The sequence below is a fragment of the Carcharhinus amblyrhynchos genome, chromosome 7 (assembly GCF_965287045.1).
Source record: "Carcharhinus amblyrhynchos chromosome 7, sCarAmb.v2.hapA, whole genome shotgun sequence".
Taxonomy (NCBI): Eukaryota; Metazoa; Chordata; class Chondrichthyes; order Carcharhiniformes; family Carcharhinidae; genus Carcharhinus; species Carcharhinus amblyrhynchos.
Window position 1 is genome coordinate 74,875,875 of NC_137330.1, and position 19,105 is coordinate 74,894,979.

The 19,105-nt window shown below is 38.7% G+C and overlaps 1 protein-coding gene across 3 annotated transcripts in view; it reads right to left on the bottom strand.

Moving 5' to 3' along the window:
- Positions 1-1,576: 1,576 nt before the first annotated feature.
- The window catches only part of esco2 (establishment of sister chromatid cohesion N-acetyltransferase 2), a 41,758-nt gene continuing 24,229 nt past the window's right edge, over positions 1,577-19,105 (bottom strand). For all 3 annotated transcript variants that reach the window (XM_080192616.1, XM_080192617.1, XM_080192615.1), the window contains 6 exons: positions 13,077-13,218; positions 8,721-8,852; positions 7,756-7,845; positions 6,327-6,470; positions 4,623-4,807; positions 1,577-2,320 (listed from right to left, as the gene is read on the bottom strand). In XM_080192616.1, the coding sequence (XP_080048742.1) occupies positions 2,188-2,320; positions 4,623-4,807; positions 6,327-6,470; positions 7,756-7,845; positions 8,721-8,852; positions 13,077-13,218 (826 nt within the window). In that variant the 3' untranslated portion in view covers positions 1,577-2,187. The remainder of the gene's footprint in view (positions 2,321-4,622; positions 4,808-6,326; positions 6,471-7,755; positions 7,846-8,720; positions 8,853-13,076; positions 13,219-19,105) is intronic.

A 19,105-nucleotide genomic window follows, 5' to 3' on the forward strand; every position in this document is an offset into this window, starting at 1 on the left:
AGGGGGCATAGCCTCAAGATAAAAGGGGGGTGGTTTAGAACAGAGTTGAGGAGGAACTTCTTCACTCAAAGAGTGGTGAATCTCTGGAATTCTCTGCCCGTTGAAGTGGTGGAGGCTGCCTCGCTAAATATTTTAAAGACGCGGGTTGATGGGTTTTTGATAAGAGAGGGGATTAAGGGTTATGGGGAGAGGGCGGGAAGGTGGAACTGAGCTGCGACAGATCAGCCATGATCTTATTGAATGGTGGGGCAGGCTCGAAGGGCTAGATGGCCTACTCCTGCTCCTATTTCTTATGTTCTTAAGACTTGCTTCCCAATCCAAAATGGTGTAATTTGCCTATCAGTCACTTTTCATGGCTGTCCAAACCTCACTGACACCCAGAGCTCAACTTGAGCTTGCGCTGGTCATTGCAAGTAATTTGATAAGCCACCTGCACCACATGATCAGCTATGTAGAATTGCTGCAGATAAAGTAGGAATGTAGAATGAAATGTATAGTCAGCCAATTATTCTGACACAATGCATTTGCTCTTATTGGAAAGAGACATCTTTTCTTGTCCTTGGAGTGTGTATTTCAGCTCAACAAGCTTTCATGAGTTTAAAACAAAGGTTACATATTCTTAGATTTCTGCCAAACTAATGTGGTTTCACACACTTAGTCTCATGAACACATACACAAGTATAAGCAGTTAATTCTTTGATTTCTTGTTTCTTGAATGGATTTGTTTTAAAATGATTTTCAACTTCAGTTGAAGGATCTTGTAAAGTGAATTGGTCATGGCAAGATGCAAGATTTCTCAGTCAAATATCTAGAAAATTGGTTTTAAGGTAAACTTTAAAAACTAAATTAGGTTAAGTTATGGTTGATATGGTCTAAGTATTTCGGCTGTTTGACTTCCGGCTAGTTTGAGTCTGGTTGACAACTGACAGATCTGTTGGGTCCTGAACTAATAAGGGTGCAATCCCTGAAAGTTTTGATCAGATGACTGCTGGGTGAACACTTGAGGCTCATCCAATTCAGCTTGGATGGGGGAACACTATCATGATAGAATGGAAAGTTGAGTGTGGCCATTAAATTTTGATCTTTCCTTTTTTCAGTATGAAACACAGGCAGGCACTCTGGAAATTCCATAGACCAGCTGTCTATCCTCAGAGAGCAAGAGGCAGACAACAATTTTCAGCCAGTTTCCTTGTGTTGAAGCCAAACCACTCTAATAGTTGTAGCCTGGCGCTTCATACGTCACAAATTGTGAAACTCCAAGAGGCTTTGAGTGGGTCTATCTATACAGTCACCTTTTCAATATTCAGAACTTTGCATTTGACTTTATCACTGTTGAGACATATTAAAATCTCAATTATAGGAAATGTCTCTTCATGTTCTTGACAGTGATTTATTTTTGATCTTTCACTTTGTAAGCTGGCCTTGCATTTTTAAGTACTTTGTTCTGTTTCATTTTAAATCACAATTTTGTCAATTGAAAAATTACATTTTCAAAAAAGGGGCATAGCCTTGTGAATCAAAACACAATAGGAAATAAAAATTATGTGAATACTTTATTAAAGATTTTATTGTTGGATTGGACAAAAATGTTAATTTTTGATCAAACAAGCAGAAAATCTAACAAGTAATTTTTACTAATACAAACGTTACCTTGAGGATTGTATTGAATTACTGAAGGGCTAAAAGGTCTTAAAATATGCACAATGAGATATGCTCAACGTTCAGAAATTCACCAACAGTAGCATGGTGTTTCAGTCTCTTCAAAACTAAGTTTAAATTGTGAAACTTGCACTTGAGCAGCCTGTACTATAAGCAGTTACTTTAATAGAGAGAAAGGGGAATAACAAAAACCAAGGTCTCTCTGTACATTTCCTGATCAATCCTTTCCATTTAGCATCTTAAAACAGTTCCACAAATTCAGTTGAACATGACATAATTAACATTTAGGAACCCTTAACATTGTAAAACCTCACAAAAATATAATCTAAAAGCACATTGCAAACAGTGCAAAGTATGTCAAAAGACCAATACATGTTCCTAGAATCAAATATTCAGATTTAGTCTACATTATAAAAAGTCAGATTGAGTTGTTTTTCCAATAAACGCCACCTATAAACATAAACTGCTGAGGCAAATAAGAATTTATAAGATAAATGGTTACTGAAAGTCAAATTTTAGTTTTGCAGGTTAACCAATGAAGTTATAAACCAGGAAATTTGGGGTTTGGCAGTATTTCATTGCAAAAAGCTTGCCAGATGGTGTTGGATCAGAGAAGGCAATTTCACTCTTGTTCAGGCAGGTTCCATACATGAATGTATTCCTGAAAGAGATGGAAGTATGTTAAATTCAAGTATGCAAAATTCAAAATACATTTTAAAAACAAGAATATAATATATAAAGAAAGGCATTCATTTGCAACATTGCTTCAAAAAAGTTCATTCTCTAGTTGGTTACCAAGAAAGGACGAACAAGTCGAGTTTCTTTCGAAACAAGACTGACAATCTGACAAAATGATGTAAGGTTTTGATCAAATAGAGGAATTGTTTTCACTTGTAGTGGAGAGTAAAATAAGATGGTTACTAAGAAACAATCGTTTGACCCAGAAAATGGAAATCTCTTCCACAAGTTGTTGAGTGAAGTTAGTAATTACACAAAATGAGATGCAGAAGAATGAGAAGAAGCATTAACACCAATGTTGAGTGGTTGTATACCCTATATATGTGGGCATCATTAGCTACCCTGAGAAAGTGATGCTGTAATGATTTTGAGATAACTTGAACAGCTTGGCAGGTCAATTTAGAGGTCACTTAAACATCAACTACTTAGATGTGGACAGGAGTCACATTTAGTCTTAAGTCAGCTTAGGATGTGAAGTTTTCTTCCCTGAACAATATTATTGGCCTTTACAACAATCTAATGGCTTCATAGTAAATATTTCCTCTAAGTTTTTAAAAATGGAATTCCAATTCTCAAAATAGCATGGTTGGAGCTGGACTCTTCTCTCTGAATTATTTGTCGAGGCCTCTGTAATACTAGGCCTGTAACATGGTACAGATGTAATGGGCACCCAATTGTCAGAACTTATTAATTAATTTGCAAATGTATTTGCTGCATGTACTGAGTTATTGGCATAGTGAACCAATTTATTTCTGCAACTAAAATTGGCAGTGTGTGTTTGGGAAATGTGTTTCTTTCCAGAAAGAACTTAAGTCAGATTGGGAAAATCCAATTGATTTAAAAAATGCTGTAACCGCACTTGGCAGAGAATATTGCGTTGTTTCCTCACAATTCAGACTTCAAATATTAGCAAAGGCTTTCAGCAGTCCTGATCATCACCATTTTATACTGTCACTCCTTGTGCAAATCTACCAATTAAAATCTATTCCCATTTGGTACACTTTAAATGTATCAATTACTGTTTCCCCAGTGAGAGGATTAAGTCAGGTAGTTTGTTGCTGGTTGTCAATGGGTTCCATTTAGAATTGAAGTGGCTCTTGGCCCTGTATGCTTGTTCAGAGGGAACTGTCTAGTCCAGCAACTTCAGTGCAAAAGCAGGCCATTCCGCCTATTGAGTCTGCACCTAGTCTCCAACAGCAACTTAACTAGGCCCACCATCCTATCCCCGTAACCCCATGCATTTACTTCACTAATCCACCTAACCTGAACATCTTTGGACTACGGGAGGAAACTGGAGCATCCAGACAAAGTCCACACAGACACAGAAAATGTGCAAGCTCCTCACAGTCACCCAAGGTCAGAATTGAACACAGTCCCTGCTGCTGTGAACCTTCCCTTATATGGCATCTTTAACACAGTAAAACTCTCCACAACACTTCACAACTATTAGCAGGCAAAATTTGTTAACATATATTATGACAGGTGAATAAAAGCATAGAGGCAGATTTTAAGGAGCGATTTAAAGTAGGAAAGAGACATAGAAGAGTTTGGAGGTAGGGCAGGTGACAGCAGAATTCCAGAGCTTAAGTGCTTCTACCATCAACTATTAGAAAAGTCAGATGTGGCCTCAGCAACTTCATTCATGCTTTTTTGGTTAAGCATTTCCAGTTCTATGCTGGGGTGCGTGTCTCTGGGCAATGAGATTTATAAAGTCTTGTATAATGGCTTGTGTTAAAGTCTGAAAAAAGACTGTTGTACATTAAATCAAGGACAGCAATCTTGACATGACAAAAATGGTGATTGGTCTTCGGATGATCAACTCTCTCAAGACATGCCAACTTCACAAAATGAAAACAATACACAAATGCAGATTCAACGGTAACTGATGTTCATGTTCTTATGCTATGTTATGTTCTTATGTTCATTTAGATATTCAGCATAATTTGTGTTCAGTTTAGTTGACGTTCCTGTAATATACACGATTTGACAGTATGGGGTTAATTTTCCAAAAAGTGAGCTGCCAATAAAGGACTATTCCTATTGGAAAATCATAAAGTTCCTTGCTGGTGGTACATGATTGAAAATTTGGATATTAGTAGTGCTCTTTGCATAGCCTTTCTAAAGCAGATTGGTGACATTTGCAGGATATCATGATTTCAAAACATATATAAATACAAATATTTTAATATTTATACTTATAGTACTATAAACACAGTGATGCTTACCGGACAATGTCAACCATTCTGCTGGCAATTTCTTTTCTTCGCATCAAACTGAAAACCCAGATTCGGCTTATGCCACAGATAGCCTCTTCTGGCTTTGTAGAACATCTCCAGGCACGATGATATTCAAATAGTTCATGATTCTCAGATTTTTGCTGATTGGTAGGCTCAGATAACACCCGAAAGGCCTTTGGAGATACCATCAGAAAATTGAAAGCAAATTGACTCAAAATAACAGTGAATCCCTACAAACAGTATTCTTCTGTCTCAACTATAGAAATTTACAACAGGACTTCCTGTGCCTAAAAAATGTTTACTGTTCAATTCTGGATGGCATGTTAAAAGGTAAATCTCATTCCAATAAGCAGCAAAAGTAGCAAAGTCATGACAACACAAATTTTTTTTTAGAAAAAGATAAATGTATCTACCCAGCCTTGATGGATAATATAATGTGTTGGTAATTATTTGTGTTAATTTCATCGATCAGGTACACAAATTATTTACAGTAGTGGTGACCAGTAGGGACAGAGGACGCAAAGAGAACTTGCCACTTCACTTTTAAAGATTTTCTTGTCCAGGGAGACAAAAAAATTCCATGCTACTTCTGCTTTAATTGGGATGTATGCCATACCGCATTTCCTCTCTCTCCCACTCTATCATTGTTTCACTCCTCATCTAACAGTCGTGTAGCCCACAACCACAGTCACAATATACAGGTGTACTTAGTTTTGGGAGAAGCTTGCCCAGGACTAGTGTATGTGGCACACCCAAATAAAAAAGTGCAGCCTCCTTTGAAAGCAAGCAAATATCAGAGGCAGAAAGAAAGCACAAGGAGAGAAATCCTTTGCAATTCACCCAAAACTCTAACGTTTATGGTATTCTGTCCAACAGTATTTGTAGTAGAACCTTCCAGGCTGATTGGCCCACTTCCTCCAACACTGGCACATAATGGCAGCCGTGTGTATTAACTCCAAGATGCACTGCAGCAATTTACCTAAGCTCCTTAGCACCTTCTGAATCCACAACCACTGCCGTCTAGGAGGACAAGAGCAGCAGATTCATGAGAATATGACCACCTGGAAGTTCCCTTCCAAGCAACTCACCATCTTGACTTGGAAGTTTACTGCTGTTCCTTCACTGTCAGAGGCAAAATCCTGGACCTCAAGAAGGCAGCTTACCACCACCATGTCCAGGGTAAGCAGAGGTGACCAACCCTGGACTATGACCAGGCACGAGGAGTGGGAATGAAAGTTGAGTCTACAATTTGGAGTCAGGGAAGACTCTGAGGATATCTGGGCTGTAACTGTACCCATGAGATATGAATGAATCGTGGAAGTGATTGTGCTGCAGCTATGAGGTTTGAGAGCACAGGAGAACAGTTCAATTTATTTAAATATATATTTGTACCTGAGATTTGGCAATTGCTGGAAAGATCAGCATTTACTCCACTTTTTAGCAGAAAAAGTATTGGAAATTAAGTTATATTGGTATATCAGTGTGGGTTTCCTACAGCTCTAAGCATGTAGCTTGGATAAGCCAAGTAATTTCTCTTTAATCTAACCTTTCTAGAAGCTGGTTTAATTTGTACATCTCTTAATGAAAATACAAATAATAGATTTTACTTCATGGTCCAGTCTCACCAACAGTCTTCTTGACTGTACATCACAGTTGTATATGTACAGATGCATATGTGTACACAAGCTTTACCTGTTTTATATGTTCTGCGATAAGACAGCCAACAATCTTCTTCTCATTAGAAACAAACATGTAGGTTTTGCTTCGTCCTGGGCAGCTTAATGTGGCTTGCTGAAACCCCAACTCATTATCGACCAACTCTCGTACTTCTTCTACCTAATTAAAAAAAATGCTCATCTCAATCCTCATTCTCTTAAATAACAAGGAAGTAAACTTGATCTTACCGTCAGCCCAGTGATCAAACAAAATATTTGGTTTGATCATATTAAGCTTCTCACTCCCAAATTCTCAAACTGCCAACAGTTCCAATGATCATCCTGCAGAATAAAAACATTTGGTCCCTTGAACTACCTCCTGAAACCTTATTTTTCTTCTATCCCCTCCAATACCAAAAGTGATATTGATTTACTTAAATAAAAGAAACCATTCATGCACCTACTTATGTTGGAAACTGGGTGTCCTTATACACTAATCCCTAAAAGAAAGCATGCAGGTACAGCAAGCCATTAAGAAGGTAAATGGTCAGTTGGCCAAGAAGATGAGTATAGGAGCAAGGATGTCTTACTGCAGCTCTACAGAGCCTTGATGAGGTCAAACCTGGAGGATGTGTGCAGTCTTGTTCACCTTACCCATAGGGGGAGTGGACCGAAAGTTCACCAGACTGGCTCCTGGGATGGCAGGATTGTCAATGAGGAGATTAGGTCGACTGGCCCTCACTGGAGTTTAGAGGAATGGGGGGTGGGGGATGTCATTGAAACGTATAAAATTCTGACAACTGGATAGACTAGATGTGGGGATGATGTTCCCTGACTGGGGGGTAGGTTCTAGAACAAGGGATCATAGTCTCAGAGTACACCGTAGGCCATTTAGGGCTGAGATGAGAAGAAACGTCTTCACTCAAGAGAGTGGTAAAGCGGAATTTGCTACCACAAAAGACTTGGATGCCAAATCATTGAATATGTTTAAGAAGCAAACAGGTATAGTTCTAGACTCTAAATGTGTCAAACGGTATGGAGAGCATGGGAGTACTGGGTTGAGATAAAAGATCTGCCATCATACTGAATGGCAGAGCATGCTCAAAGGGCCGAATGACCTACTCTTGCTCCTATTTTCTGTTTCTAAGCTTCCCCCCTCCAAGACTTAACTTTCCCTACCCTTGTGGTGATGTAGGCAGTAATCCACAAAACTGAAGTGTCAGCCAAATTATTGAATTATCCAAAAATCTAAATTAAGTTGTAATATATTAAACTAGGAACTCAGAACTTATGAAATTAAATTATCAGCAAATCTGAACAAAATTACTTGGAATTAATAAGAAATATATTGCGTAGTGTAATTCTATTCCAAGTGGAATCAAGCAATTTTGGTGAAAATTTAATCAATCACCAAAATACTACAGGCTTTAGGAGAAAGTCCATCAATATTGTGCCTTTTTTTTTACCTTTTTAAGAGCATACTTAGGGTCTTCTGGCAGAATCAATATAATCTTTCCATCCAGATATTCTGCCACCACACGCTCTTTCTTCCATCCCTGTCGTATTGAATAAAAAATGTTTTTTATTAAAATTGCAGTTTCAAGATTCAACAATTCAAAAAATGAATATTATAGGTAAGTGAAAAATATGGTCCTTTCTTCATTCTGCTGAAGATTTTTTCACCTTTCCTTGCGGAGAGGAATTCATGTTTATTTATCTGACCAGTCTGAGCCAGCATTCTAATATGTCAGCCAATGGTACTACTTCATGGTTGTTCAGTTAATATTTGACTGTAGGAACAGTACAACTAATCTAATCATATTTTCATCTATAATTAACCATATTACATTGGTTACAACTGCCAGGGAATCCAAAGGCTAAATTTTAAGTTTGCCCACTCATCATCTTGGGGGGTCAGGCAAAGGAGGGAGAAGAGGACCACAGTAACCATAAAATCCAGCCCCAAATTTCAGAAGCTCATCAATAACAGTCAGAAATAATTATGAAGACATTATTTAAATAACTCTAAAAATCAATGCTCCTGTCTTAAAAAGACAGATCAAGTCAGTCACCAGTATAAGGAGATTTGTTGAGAACTATGCATAAAATATTTTACTATTGATAGAAGAAGAGGATGACAAATTTACACTGGTAGTTTCAATTATAAACATGTACACAGGAATTTATAGGATTTAATAACAAAGCGTGTGACTTTAAACAGAGGACTTGAGGCCTGCAAGCCTTGGTCCAATTATTTTAATTGCATTTAACCTAACCAACACTCATTCTTAATTCTTGGGGTCCAACCCACATGAGATCAACTAGTAGAATTTTAAATTTTGGATATAGTTTAGGAAAAAAAAAATCAAAACTTTGATTTTGGACAAAGTTGCATATCAAAAAGATTATACTTAAGAAAAAAATTTCATACCACGTAACGGAGCCCTTCTAGAAATCTTTGGTGATGCTGAATATGTTGTGCTTCATCCTCAGGGTTGGCTGCTGTATAAATCATTCCACAGGACTTGCACATCACAGCTCCAAAATGTTTCTGACCTGCATCCTGCAAAATGGCCATGAGAAAAAAACAATAAGGATACCAAATCTACATGTGGCCATCAGTATTATTAGAACCTCAAAGTTAATTAAAATACTCCTAGCTTTAAAGTTATTTTCTTACAGACTCTTTTTTCTGGATAATTTCCTAAAATTGCTGAAATAATTTCAAGATTCTTAAAAGATTTTGTGCATTTATCCAACATTCACCCCCTGAGGATATTCCAAGCACCCTTCAAAGTATTTCACTGGTAGTAGTGTAATCATTATTTGTTTACAGGCAGAATGGCAGTCAGTCCACAAACATCATGATCACAGAAACAGCATCAAGTTGGAAATATAAAAAAAAAGGAGCAGGAGTAGGCCACTTAGCTCCTCAAGCCTGCCCCACCATTCATTCTGATCATGGCAGATCATCCAACCAGTAACCTGTTCTCTCTTTCCCTTATATCTCTTTGATCCCCTTAGCATCAAGAGCTATATCTAACTCCTTCTTGAAAGCATTCAATATTTTGACTTTAACTGCTTTCTGTGGAAGTCAATTCCACAGGTTCACAATTTTCTGGTTGAAAAAATTTCTCCTCATCCAGTCCTAAATGGTTTACGCCACAGACTGTGACCCCTGGTTCTGGATTCCCCCATCATCAGAAACATCCTTCCCGCATCTACCCCAACTGTCCTGTTAGAATTGTGAAGGCATCTGAGATTCCTCCCTCTTTCTTCTAAACTCCAGCAAATATAATCTTAACTGATTCAATCTCTGCTCATTCATCAGTCCTGACATTCCAGTAATCAGTCTCATAAACCTATGCTGCACTCCCTCTATAGCAAGTGCACCCTTCCTTAGATAGGGAGACCAAAACTGCACACAATATTCCAGGATTGGTCTCACCAAGGCCCTGTTTAATTACAGCAAGACATTCTGTTTCTGTACTTGAATCCTCTCACTACGAAAGCCCAACATAGAAACTCAGGTCTTGCTGTACATTCATCTCTCTCAATCTATAATCATTCAGATAATCTGCCTTCCTGTTTTTTGCTAGTGGATAACCTCATTACTTCTCCACATTATACTGCACCAGCCATGCATTTGCCCACTCATTCCACTTGGCCAAATTCTTAAAACTCTGATCAATTCTCTGACCTACTTCTAATCTTTCTAGATTTGTATTGTTTCTTTCAACTTAATGCCACCCTCGACTTCCTTATTTAGCCACGGATGATGCATCCTTCCCAAACATCCTTTATTTCTCACTCGGATAAATTTTTGCTTGGAGTTACTAAATATCTCCTTAGACCCTAGCATGCAGGCCATCTGGAAATGGGGACTTGTCAGCCTTTAAGTCTAATGGTTTGCCTAGCATCTTTTCACTGGTGACAGTGATAAATTCCTCCTCCCCATCACCTCTTCTTGATGTGAATGAAAATACAGCGATTTACTCAAGATCTTAAGCAGGAGCAGTGTTTATTTTTGTAATTTAAGACTAAGATGAGGAGAAATTTCTTCATTCACAGGATTTTTGGATTCTCTACCTACATGCTCAGTTGTTGAGTGTATTCAAGACGCAGCTGGTTAGATTTTTGGGTACTAAATTAAAGGACATGGAGATAGCACGGAAAGGCGAAATTCAGGTTGACCTTACAACAACATACCTTGTCAAAGGCGTTGCTAAAATCATGTAGACAACACTGACTGCATCTAACTTCTTGGTTACCCCTTCAAAAAACTCAAATTCATGAGGCATGGTTTCATTTTTTCCTGGTTTTGCAAATTGCTATTGGATGATGCATCCCATGTATTATAAATCAAAGCATGTTGAATTTGTAAGCTTAAAAAGAATGTTCTTACATTGGTTTCAACTGGCCTAGATACAAAGCTGACAGATATCAGAAATCAGGTCCGCTGCATCAGAAACTGAGGTCAGATCAACGATTAACACTAAAAAGCTTCCAATCTGAGAAAGTTAAAGCACATATCAAAGAGCTCAAACTGGAGGTCACCTGTGAAATCTGCAAGAATGGATTTCTGTGAATACACTCGTGCAGAATTAATTTTTTTAATCCTAATATATATTTTATTCTTGTAAATTTCACACAATGCAGCACCGTTTTCAGTTACACCGTGACGCAAAAGTCAGATGAGCAAAGTATTTAGGGTTAATCACTAACTTAATAATATGACACTGGAACTGACTGCAGAGGAGGGAAGAAATCATAACTTCTTGCGGGAATGTTAGTTCACTCCCCGCCTCCAAATTTGCTGTTGAGTAGAGGGATGGAATTAAACTCCATTTGAAGTTGCAGATGTACAACTTAAATTATTTGCATCATGTAATAAATTCATTTTATATTTTAAATTTCATAGGAGGCTTTCCATGAAACTTTATTATTTGGACAATGGATAATAATCCTTCAGATTTTAGGATAATGCAGTAGTTTAAAGCAGATAGCAAACAAGGTTTGCTATTCATCTACCAAAGTACAGTTCCGGAATCACTTAAGGGCAACGACAGATACTGAAAAATATGAGTGCTTGTGATTTACCTTCTGATTGATTAATGAAGTTAATTTAAATATGAAGGGACTCAAAATAATTGTTGTTCTAAAGATTAAATCTATACACAAGTACTACTTGCCTACTTAGCATCATGCGTCCCATCATTATGCCACCAAGCAAAATGTCAGATGAAAGGATGGAAATATTTACATCAATTACACCATGGTTCATTATTCTGTTATGCTCAACTAGTACTCACAGACAGCTGAGGTGCAGAACTAATGAGGGACAATATATTGAGCCAACCTTTTACATAGTAAGCATTATGTATATATTTGTCAGAATAATTTTAGGCATAGCCAAAGGGGTTTGACAACACACAACACCTCAAAGAGTTGTTAGAATATTGGTTGAAAGATAGGGCAAGGTTACCCTGAGTTTACGCCATCTTGTCACCTATTCGCTAGTGAAAATCATCATTCAGTTTTCCCTATTTTTAATTACAAAGACCTTTCCTTAATCTTGAGTTCCAAAAATTTCAGAACCAGAACAACAGATATTGAAAAATATGAGCGCTTGTGATTTATCCTCAGATTGATTAATAAAGTAATCTTAATTTAAATATGAAGGGACTCAAAATGATTGTTGTTCTAAAGATTAAAGACAATGGCCCAAATCGTGCCATTTCCAGACAGTCAAAGAACAGGCATATCCTCACAATGCATTATAGGGCCTTTCAAAAATCCCAAAGAAATTATTTTATAAGAATTGCCTGGGAATTTTGAACTTCCTATGGGCAGATCCCTACTCCCACGAGCCACAAATGTTTCCAACCATGAGTAAGAGTTGTAGATTTCAGACTGTTTCAAATTACTTACTTGGATAGTTACTCAGGAATAATCCTGGGCTAACTCTTGGGTAATTATACAACTGACAACTCACATTCAATGGGAGATCTCCCAACTTCCTCTTAGTCCAACCTAACTACACAACTTCACTCTCACCCCTTGACTCAACCTGGCATGACCTCAACCTCAATCCATCCCTTCATCCAACTAACCACAAAGTCCTGACCTGACTCAACCTCACCATCCATCTCCCTCGACAACACTCCATAACCCAACCCAACCTCATTCCTCAGCCTGATGTAACCACCCTACCTAGCCTGTACCCTACCCCTTATCTTCCTACCCCTTTCACTACTTACCTTCTCTCCATAGCTTTTGAAATGGTTTGGGACATTTAAACTCTACCTACCAGAATACAGCAGCTAATGCCATTGAAAGATGGCACGGCTTCTGCACAAATTTCCTCGACTGATGTCTTTGTGGTTTCCTGCACTGAGTGCACTTAGAAGATCCTTGATTGGAAGATCATCCAGAAAAATAAGTGGTCGGTAATTGTGTATTTTTTTGTCTGATCAGGTTGCAACCAAGGGTTCAGAATATTGGGCCAAGATATAATTCACCAGATTTTTCAAAATTATTCTACTCTAAATCAATTGAGGGTGACATAATGTTTTAATTAGATAAAATCTATTTAACTAAACCAGGTAATCCAATCACAAGTACATAATACAAAACAAATTTTCAGTAAATTGGATTAGAATCTGAACAGATAAGAGCTTATACTTTGTCTTTGTTAGAACCTTAATCCAATCACTAATTATGCTATTTTAATTCATTTAAAAAAAAATACTTCTTCACTCTTTACATCAGGTTAATTCAGGCTTACTATAATAAGCTGGTCATTGAATATTTTGTCAAAATCTTTTCTTTTATTCTTCTGTAGAGGTGCAATGCAGGACATCCCAGGGATGGTGGCAAAAGGGTCATTGGATCCAACAGATGTAGTCTCGTCTTTCAACAGCTCATGTCTAAACAATGAAAATAAATTATGATGAGATACTTAACTTCAGAAATAGTTCTTACCTTCATGGTGCAATCAATGTAATCAATAGGGGAAAGTAGGAAAGGCTCTTCTTCACAAATAGTGATCTCTTGTGCTGTCCTCCTCCCCACTGCACTGTCCAATTGTACCTCATGCATGGACTTTATTTTAAATGCTAACTTTTTTTTAATGCTTTCACTTTCCTTCACTAAGCTGCCGCTAATCTACTCCAGTCCCTTGCTATTCTTCCAACTATCACAAAACTTGTTCGTTAACCTAGAATGTGCTCATTCAATCTCATCCAATTTCATCACCAAGGTTGCTCCCAAACACCCAATTTTCCCTCCTTAACTACACGCTCATGACCATCAACTTGCCCCTATTCTCACTTCTCAGTTAAGGTCAAGTGTGGCAACTGTTTGATCCAAGTTGCAAGTCTTCTGGCTTCTTTTCATTCTTGGGTGGATCTCATTACTGGCTTTGGCCGAACATCCCAACAATAACTGGGGTCCCCTTTGACTGATGAATTTTCATGCTTGCTCATTGATTGATCTTCATGCTTGTTTAAGCCTAATGTCAATACAGTGAAGATTCAACATTGAGCTATGGATAGAATCAACGCCCGAGCTTCAACTCATGGGTGTATAACACTGTCAAGGCAAGAGTCAAGATAATGGAAGAAGGCATGTAGATGGACTGCACCTTTTTCATGGAGAATTTTATTTCACAGCGGTGGATTTCCAACCACCAAGTACTTCTGCGTGCAAGATTTCCCCAGTAACAGATATTTCAGATTAATTTCAAAAACAATGCAAGATACTCAAAACTTCTGCAGGCTTAAGGAAAACAGAAATGAGACATTGTTGATGCCAGTTGTAAAGATGCTATTTACTTCATCATCACAACAACATTGTAATGTGACATGCTATCTGTATGATCCCCATATTCCTCTCATGGATGTGCTCATGTTCCTGTCCAGGTACATGATGTGTGGGGGATGTGATGGGGAACATCAGCGAGGTTTGTGACCTGTGCAGGATTTGGACCAGCAAGTGGCAGATCAAAGTAATCTTGAAAGTGGATATGAAGGGAGCCATCCTCCTTCCAGCTTTGCTACTGGAAAAAACTGATGTTACTTGTTCTATACAGGACTGCCCAGAGCTTGTCACCCCCCGAGGCAGTTGATGGCCAACTGCAAATTCATCGTCTGCAAACAGGAAGCGCACCAGACAAAGGTCTGCAAGTGGAGTAGATTTGACAACCTGTGTGTGAGGCAAGCCACTCAAAGGCCTGGCCAAAACAGTGTCATCTATTCATAGACAGGTCCTAGTATATAGAAACATAGAAAATAGAAGGAATAGGCCATTCTGTCCTTCGAGCCTGCTCCGGCATTCATTTTGATCATAGCTGATCATCAAAATCAATATCCTGATCCCACCTTCCCCCATATTCCTTTATCCCTTTAGCCCCAAGAGCTATACCTAATTTCTTCTTAAAATCACACAATGTTTTGGCCTCAACTATTTTCTGGGGTAACGAATTCCGGTACACCACTGAATGTATTTCTCATCACCTCAGTCCTAAAAGGTTTAGCTCTTCAAATTATGACTCCTAGTTCTGGACTCCCCCATCATCGGGAACATTCCTTCTGAATTTATCCTGGCTACTCCTGTTGAATTTTATATATTTCTATGAGATCCCCTCTTACTCTTCTAAACTCCAATGAGTACAATCCCAACTGACTTAGGAACTCTTCACATGACAGGCCTGTCATCCCAGGAATTAGCCTAGTAAGCTTTCACTGCAATCCTCCTATAACAAGGACATCCTTCCTCAGATAAGGACACCAAAATGGCACACAATACTCCAGGTATGGCCTCACCAATGCCCTGTACAATTGCAGTAAACATCTCTATTCATATACTCAAATCCTCTTGCTATGAAGGCCAACATACCATTTGCCTTCTTTATTGCCTGCTGTACCTGCATGCTTACCTTCAGCGACTGATGCACAAGGACACCAAGGTCTCGCTGAGTATCCTCCTCTCTCAATTTACACTCGTTCAACTAATAATCTACCTTCCTATTTTTGCTACCAAAGTGGATAACCACACATTTATCCACATTATACTGAATCGGCCATTCATATGCCCACTCATTCAGCATGTCCAAATCATGCTGCAACATCTCTGCAACCTCCTCACAGCTCACCCTCCCACCTAACAGTGTATCATCTGCAAGTTTGGAGATAATACATTCAGTTCCCTCTTCCAAATCATTAATATATAGTGTGAACAGTTGAGATCCTAGCACAGATCCCTGCAGTACCTGGCTAGTCATTACCTGCCCATCGGACAAATACCCATTTGTCAACATTTTGCTTCCTATCCATCTCAAAACACTATCCACAATCCTATGTGCTTTAACTTTACATAGTATTCTGCTATGTCAGACCTTATCAAAAGATTCCAGAAAGTCTAAATAAACCACAGCCACTAGTTTTCCTTGGCAAAGTCTAAGAAACATCCTCAAAGAATTTCAATAGATTTGTCAAGTTTGATATCCCCTTTGTAAATTGATGTTGACTTCGTCTAATCAAACCACTGCTTTCCAAATGCTGAGCTATCAAAACCTTGCTTATAGAGTCTAGCAACTTCCCCAGCACCGACCTCAGGCTCATTGGTCTACAAGTTCCCCCTTTTTCTTTCTACCATCCTTTTTGAATAGTGGACTTACATTAGCTACCCTCCAATCTGTAGGAACCAGCCTAGAGCCCAAAGCATTTTGGAACATTACCACCAATGAGTCTATTATTTCCAGGATAACTACCTTAAATACTTTGAGATGAAGATTAGCAGGCCTTGGATTTATCCACATTAAATTCCATCAATTTCCCTAAAACCATTTCTCTACAAATATTGATTTCCTTTAGCTCCTCACCAGAACTTGTTTTTCTTAGAACCTCTGATACATTATTCATGTCTTCCTTCATGAAGACAGAAGCAAAGTATAAATTTAGTTTCTCAATCTTCTTTTGTTTCTATTATGATTTCTACCATTTTTGACTGTAAAGGGCCTATAATAGTTTTTGTCAATTTTTTTCTCTTTACATGCCTGTGGAAATTTTTACAGTCAGTTTTTATGTTCCCCGCTAGTTTACTTCCATATTCGATTTTTCCCTTCTTAATCAATCCCTTGTGTCTTTGCTGAATTTTAAATTGCTCCCAATTCTCAGGTCTAAGCTTTTTCTTGACAATTTATATGCTTCTTCTTTGAATCTAATACTGTCTCTAATTTCCTTGCAAGCCATAGTTTGGCCACAGTTCCCTTATCATCCTTGTACCAAATTGGAATAAAAAATTCTACAGTTCACATATTTGTTCCTTAAATGCCTGTCACTACCCTCCCTTTCAGTAATGTTTCCCAGTCCATCATAGGCAATTAATGTCTCATACAATCCTAGTTACCTTTATTGAGATTCAGGACCCCGGCCTCAGAATAAACTACATCAGTATCCATCTTGATAAAGAATTCTATCATATTATAATCACTCATCCTCAAGGGTTCTCTCAACTAGGTTGCCAACTAATTCTCTCATTGCACAGCACCTAATCCAGGATGGCCTGTTCCCTTGTTGGTTCCTCAGCATATTGGTCTAGAGAACCAGATTAAAATCACCCATAATCACAGACGTTCCTTTAACACATGCATCTCTGCTTTCCTGTCTAAATGCCATTCCCAACATTAGCACTATAGTTTGGTGATCTGTAAACCATCCACACAATTTCTTTTTACCCCTTGATGTTTCTTTACTTGACCCATACAGATTTCACATCATCTCAATATTGCATCAGTATCTTCTTTAATCAACAATGCAACTCCACCATCTTTTCCTTTCTGTCTGGCCTCCCTAAACACTAAATAGCCCTCAATGTTTAATTCCCATCCTTGGTCACCTTGGAGCCATGTCTTCATAATGCTAATAATATCATACCCCTTTACATCTATCTACGCAATTAATTTTCATCCATTTTGTTTCAAATGCTCTGAACATGAGCAGCTTTCATTAGGAATGTCTCTCTCTCTAGCTCTCTTTCTGTGTCAGCCAGACTCCTACCACTCTTCCCCTAAATATCCCAGGTCTTACCAATGTGTTCGGGCACATAACTGGGCACCAGGAGTTGGGTCAGGGAAAGTGAGAGGTAGCCAGCAGGTTCTAGAAGAGACGACTCAGCAATACTAAGATCCTGGAGAAGATGCAGCTAGTATACTAAGCCCTCCCCATCCATTTTTCATCCACCAAATCAATCCCCATCTTCATTCCTATCTGCAGCTCCAACTTCCATCCTTCACTTTTATCATTATACTCAATCCCAACCCACTCCCCATTCTTAACCTCACCCTACGCCCAATCCCATCTGCATTCTTACCGCATTCTCCTCCCATCCTGCACCACCAAGTCCAACCCCACCTCAGCCCACCATTCCCCATCCCCATTCCCCTCCTGCAGTTCAATATTGGCTGACAGAAAACTGGCTGGCATGGTGTTATATCAGCATGAACAGCTTTCATCAAGGCCAGTGATATCCCAGATATTAACCCGTGTTTCTCTCTGAAACAGATTCAAGACTGTGTGGCTAATATTCCTAATCCTTGGACTTGAAGCACTCTTACACTGGAATTTCTTCATGTCAGCTTTTGGGGATGAATCTCATCTCAACATTAACAATAAAATTATAGCTCTTCCTCGATACATCTCACTCTGACGCCAAAGTGAGCCCTAACCCTGATCCTAACGTTATCCTAAACATTCACTATGACCCTAACCATTAGCCTGACTCTCACTATGACCCTAATCATAAACCTGACTCTTACTATATACCTAACCATAAGCCCAACTCTAACCCTCAATAAAACCTTAATCATAACCCCTAACTCAAACTCTACCTCTAAAACTAACCCAATCCCCACCATCCCCAATGACCTCAGGCACTAATTCGCCTTCCAACCCCGATCCACTCCAAATGGTGTGAAGTTGATATGTAGGTCTAACAAGTGATTAAGAGGACCAGTAGAATGTTGGCGTTTATTGCAAGAGGAATGGAATATAAAATTAAGGAAGTTTGCTGTAACTGTACAGAGACTAGGTAAGGCCACATCTGGAATATTGTTAGTTTTAGTTGTCTTATTTGAAAAATGATAAACTGCATTAGAAGCAATTGCAAAGGACGTTTGTTCCAGGATGAAGGATTTATCTTGTGAAGGAAGGTCAAACAAGTTTAGGCCACTACCCATTGGGAATTTAGAAGAATGAATGGTGACTTTAAAGAAACATACAAGATCCTGAGGAGACATGATAGTGTGGACACTTGTAGGATGCTTCCTCTTGTGCAGGAGACTAGAACTAAGGGACACAGTTCAAGAGTAAGAAGTGTTTTTTTTAAGATTAAGATGATGAATCTTTTCCTCTCAAGAGGGCTGTTGGTCTGTACAATTCTCTTCTCTAAAAACAGTGGATGCTGAATCGCTGAACTTTGATCTTCCAAATAGCAGAGCAGGCTCGAAGGGTCATTCCTGCTCCTAAATCCAATGCTCCTAGCAAGAACAAGGACGTCCACCACAAGGAACAAATCACCAACTAATAGGTGAGGCAGTGTGAGAAAGCTGCTTTGAACAAAAAAGTTGCAAAAAAAAAGAGGTGGTAATGGAGAAGACCATCTTGCTTCAAAACATTGGAAGCAGTGAAGAGCAAAGTACACATCAACCTCAGGAAACCAAATGCAGCAACATCTTCTATGAGGGAAGAGAGCACCAATTGAGACATGAGCTTCTGGATCACAAGCCCCCTCCACAAAACCCTATGTCATCCCAGA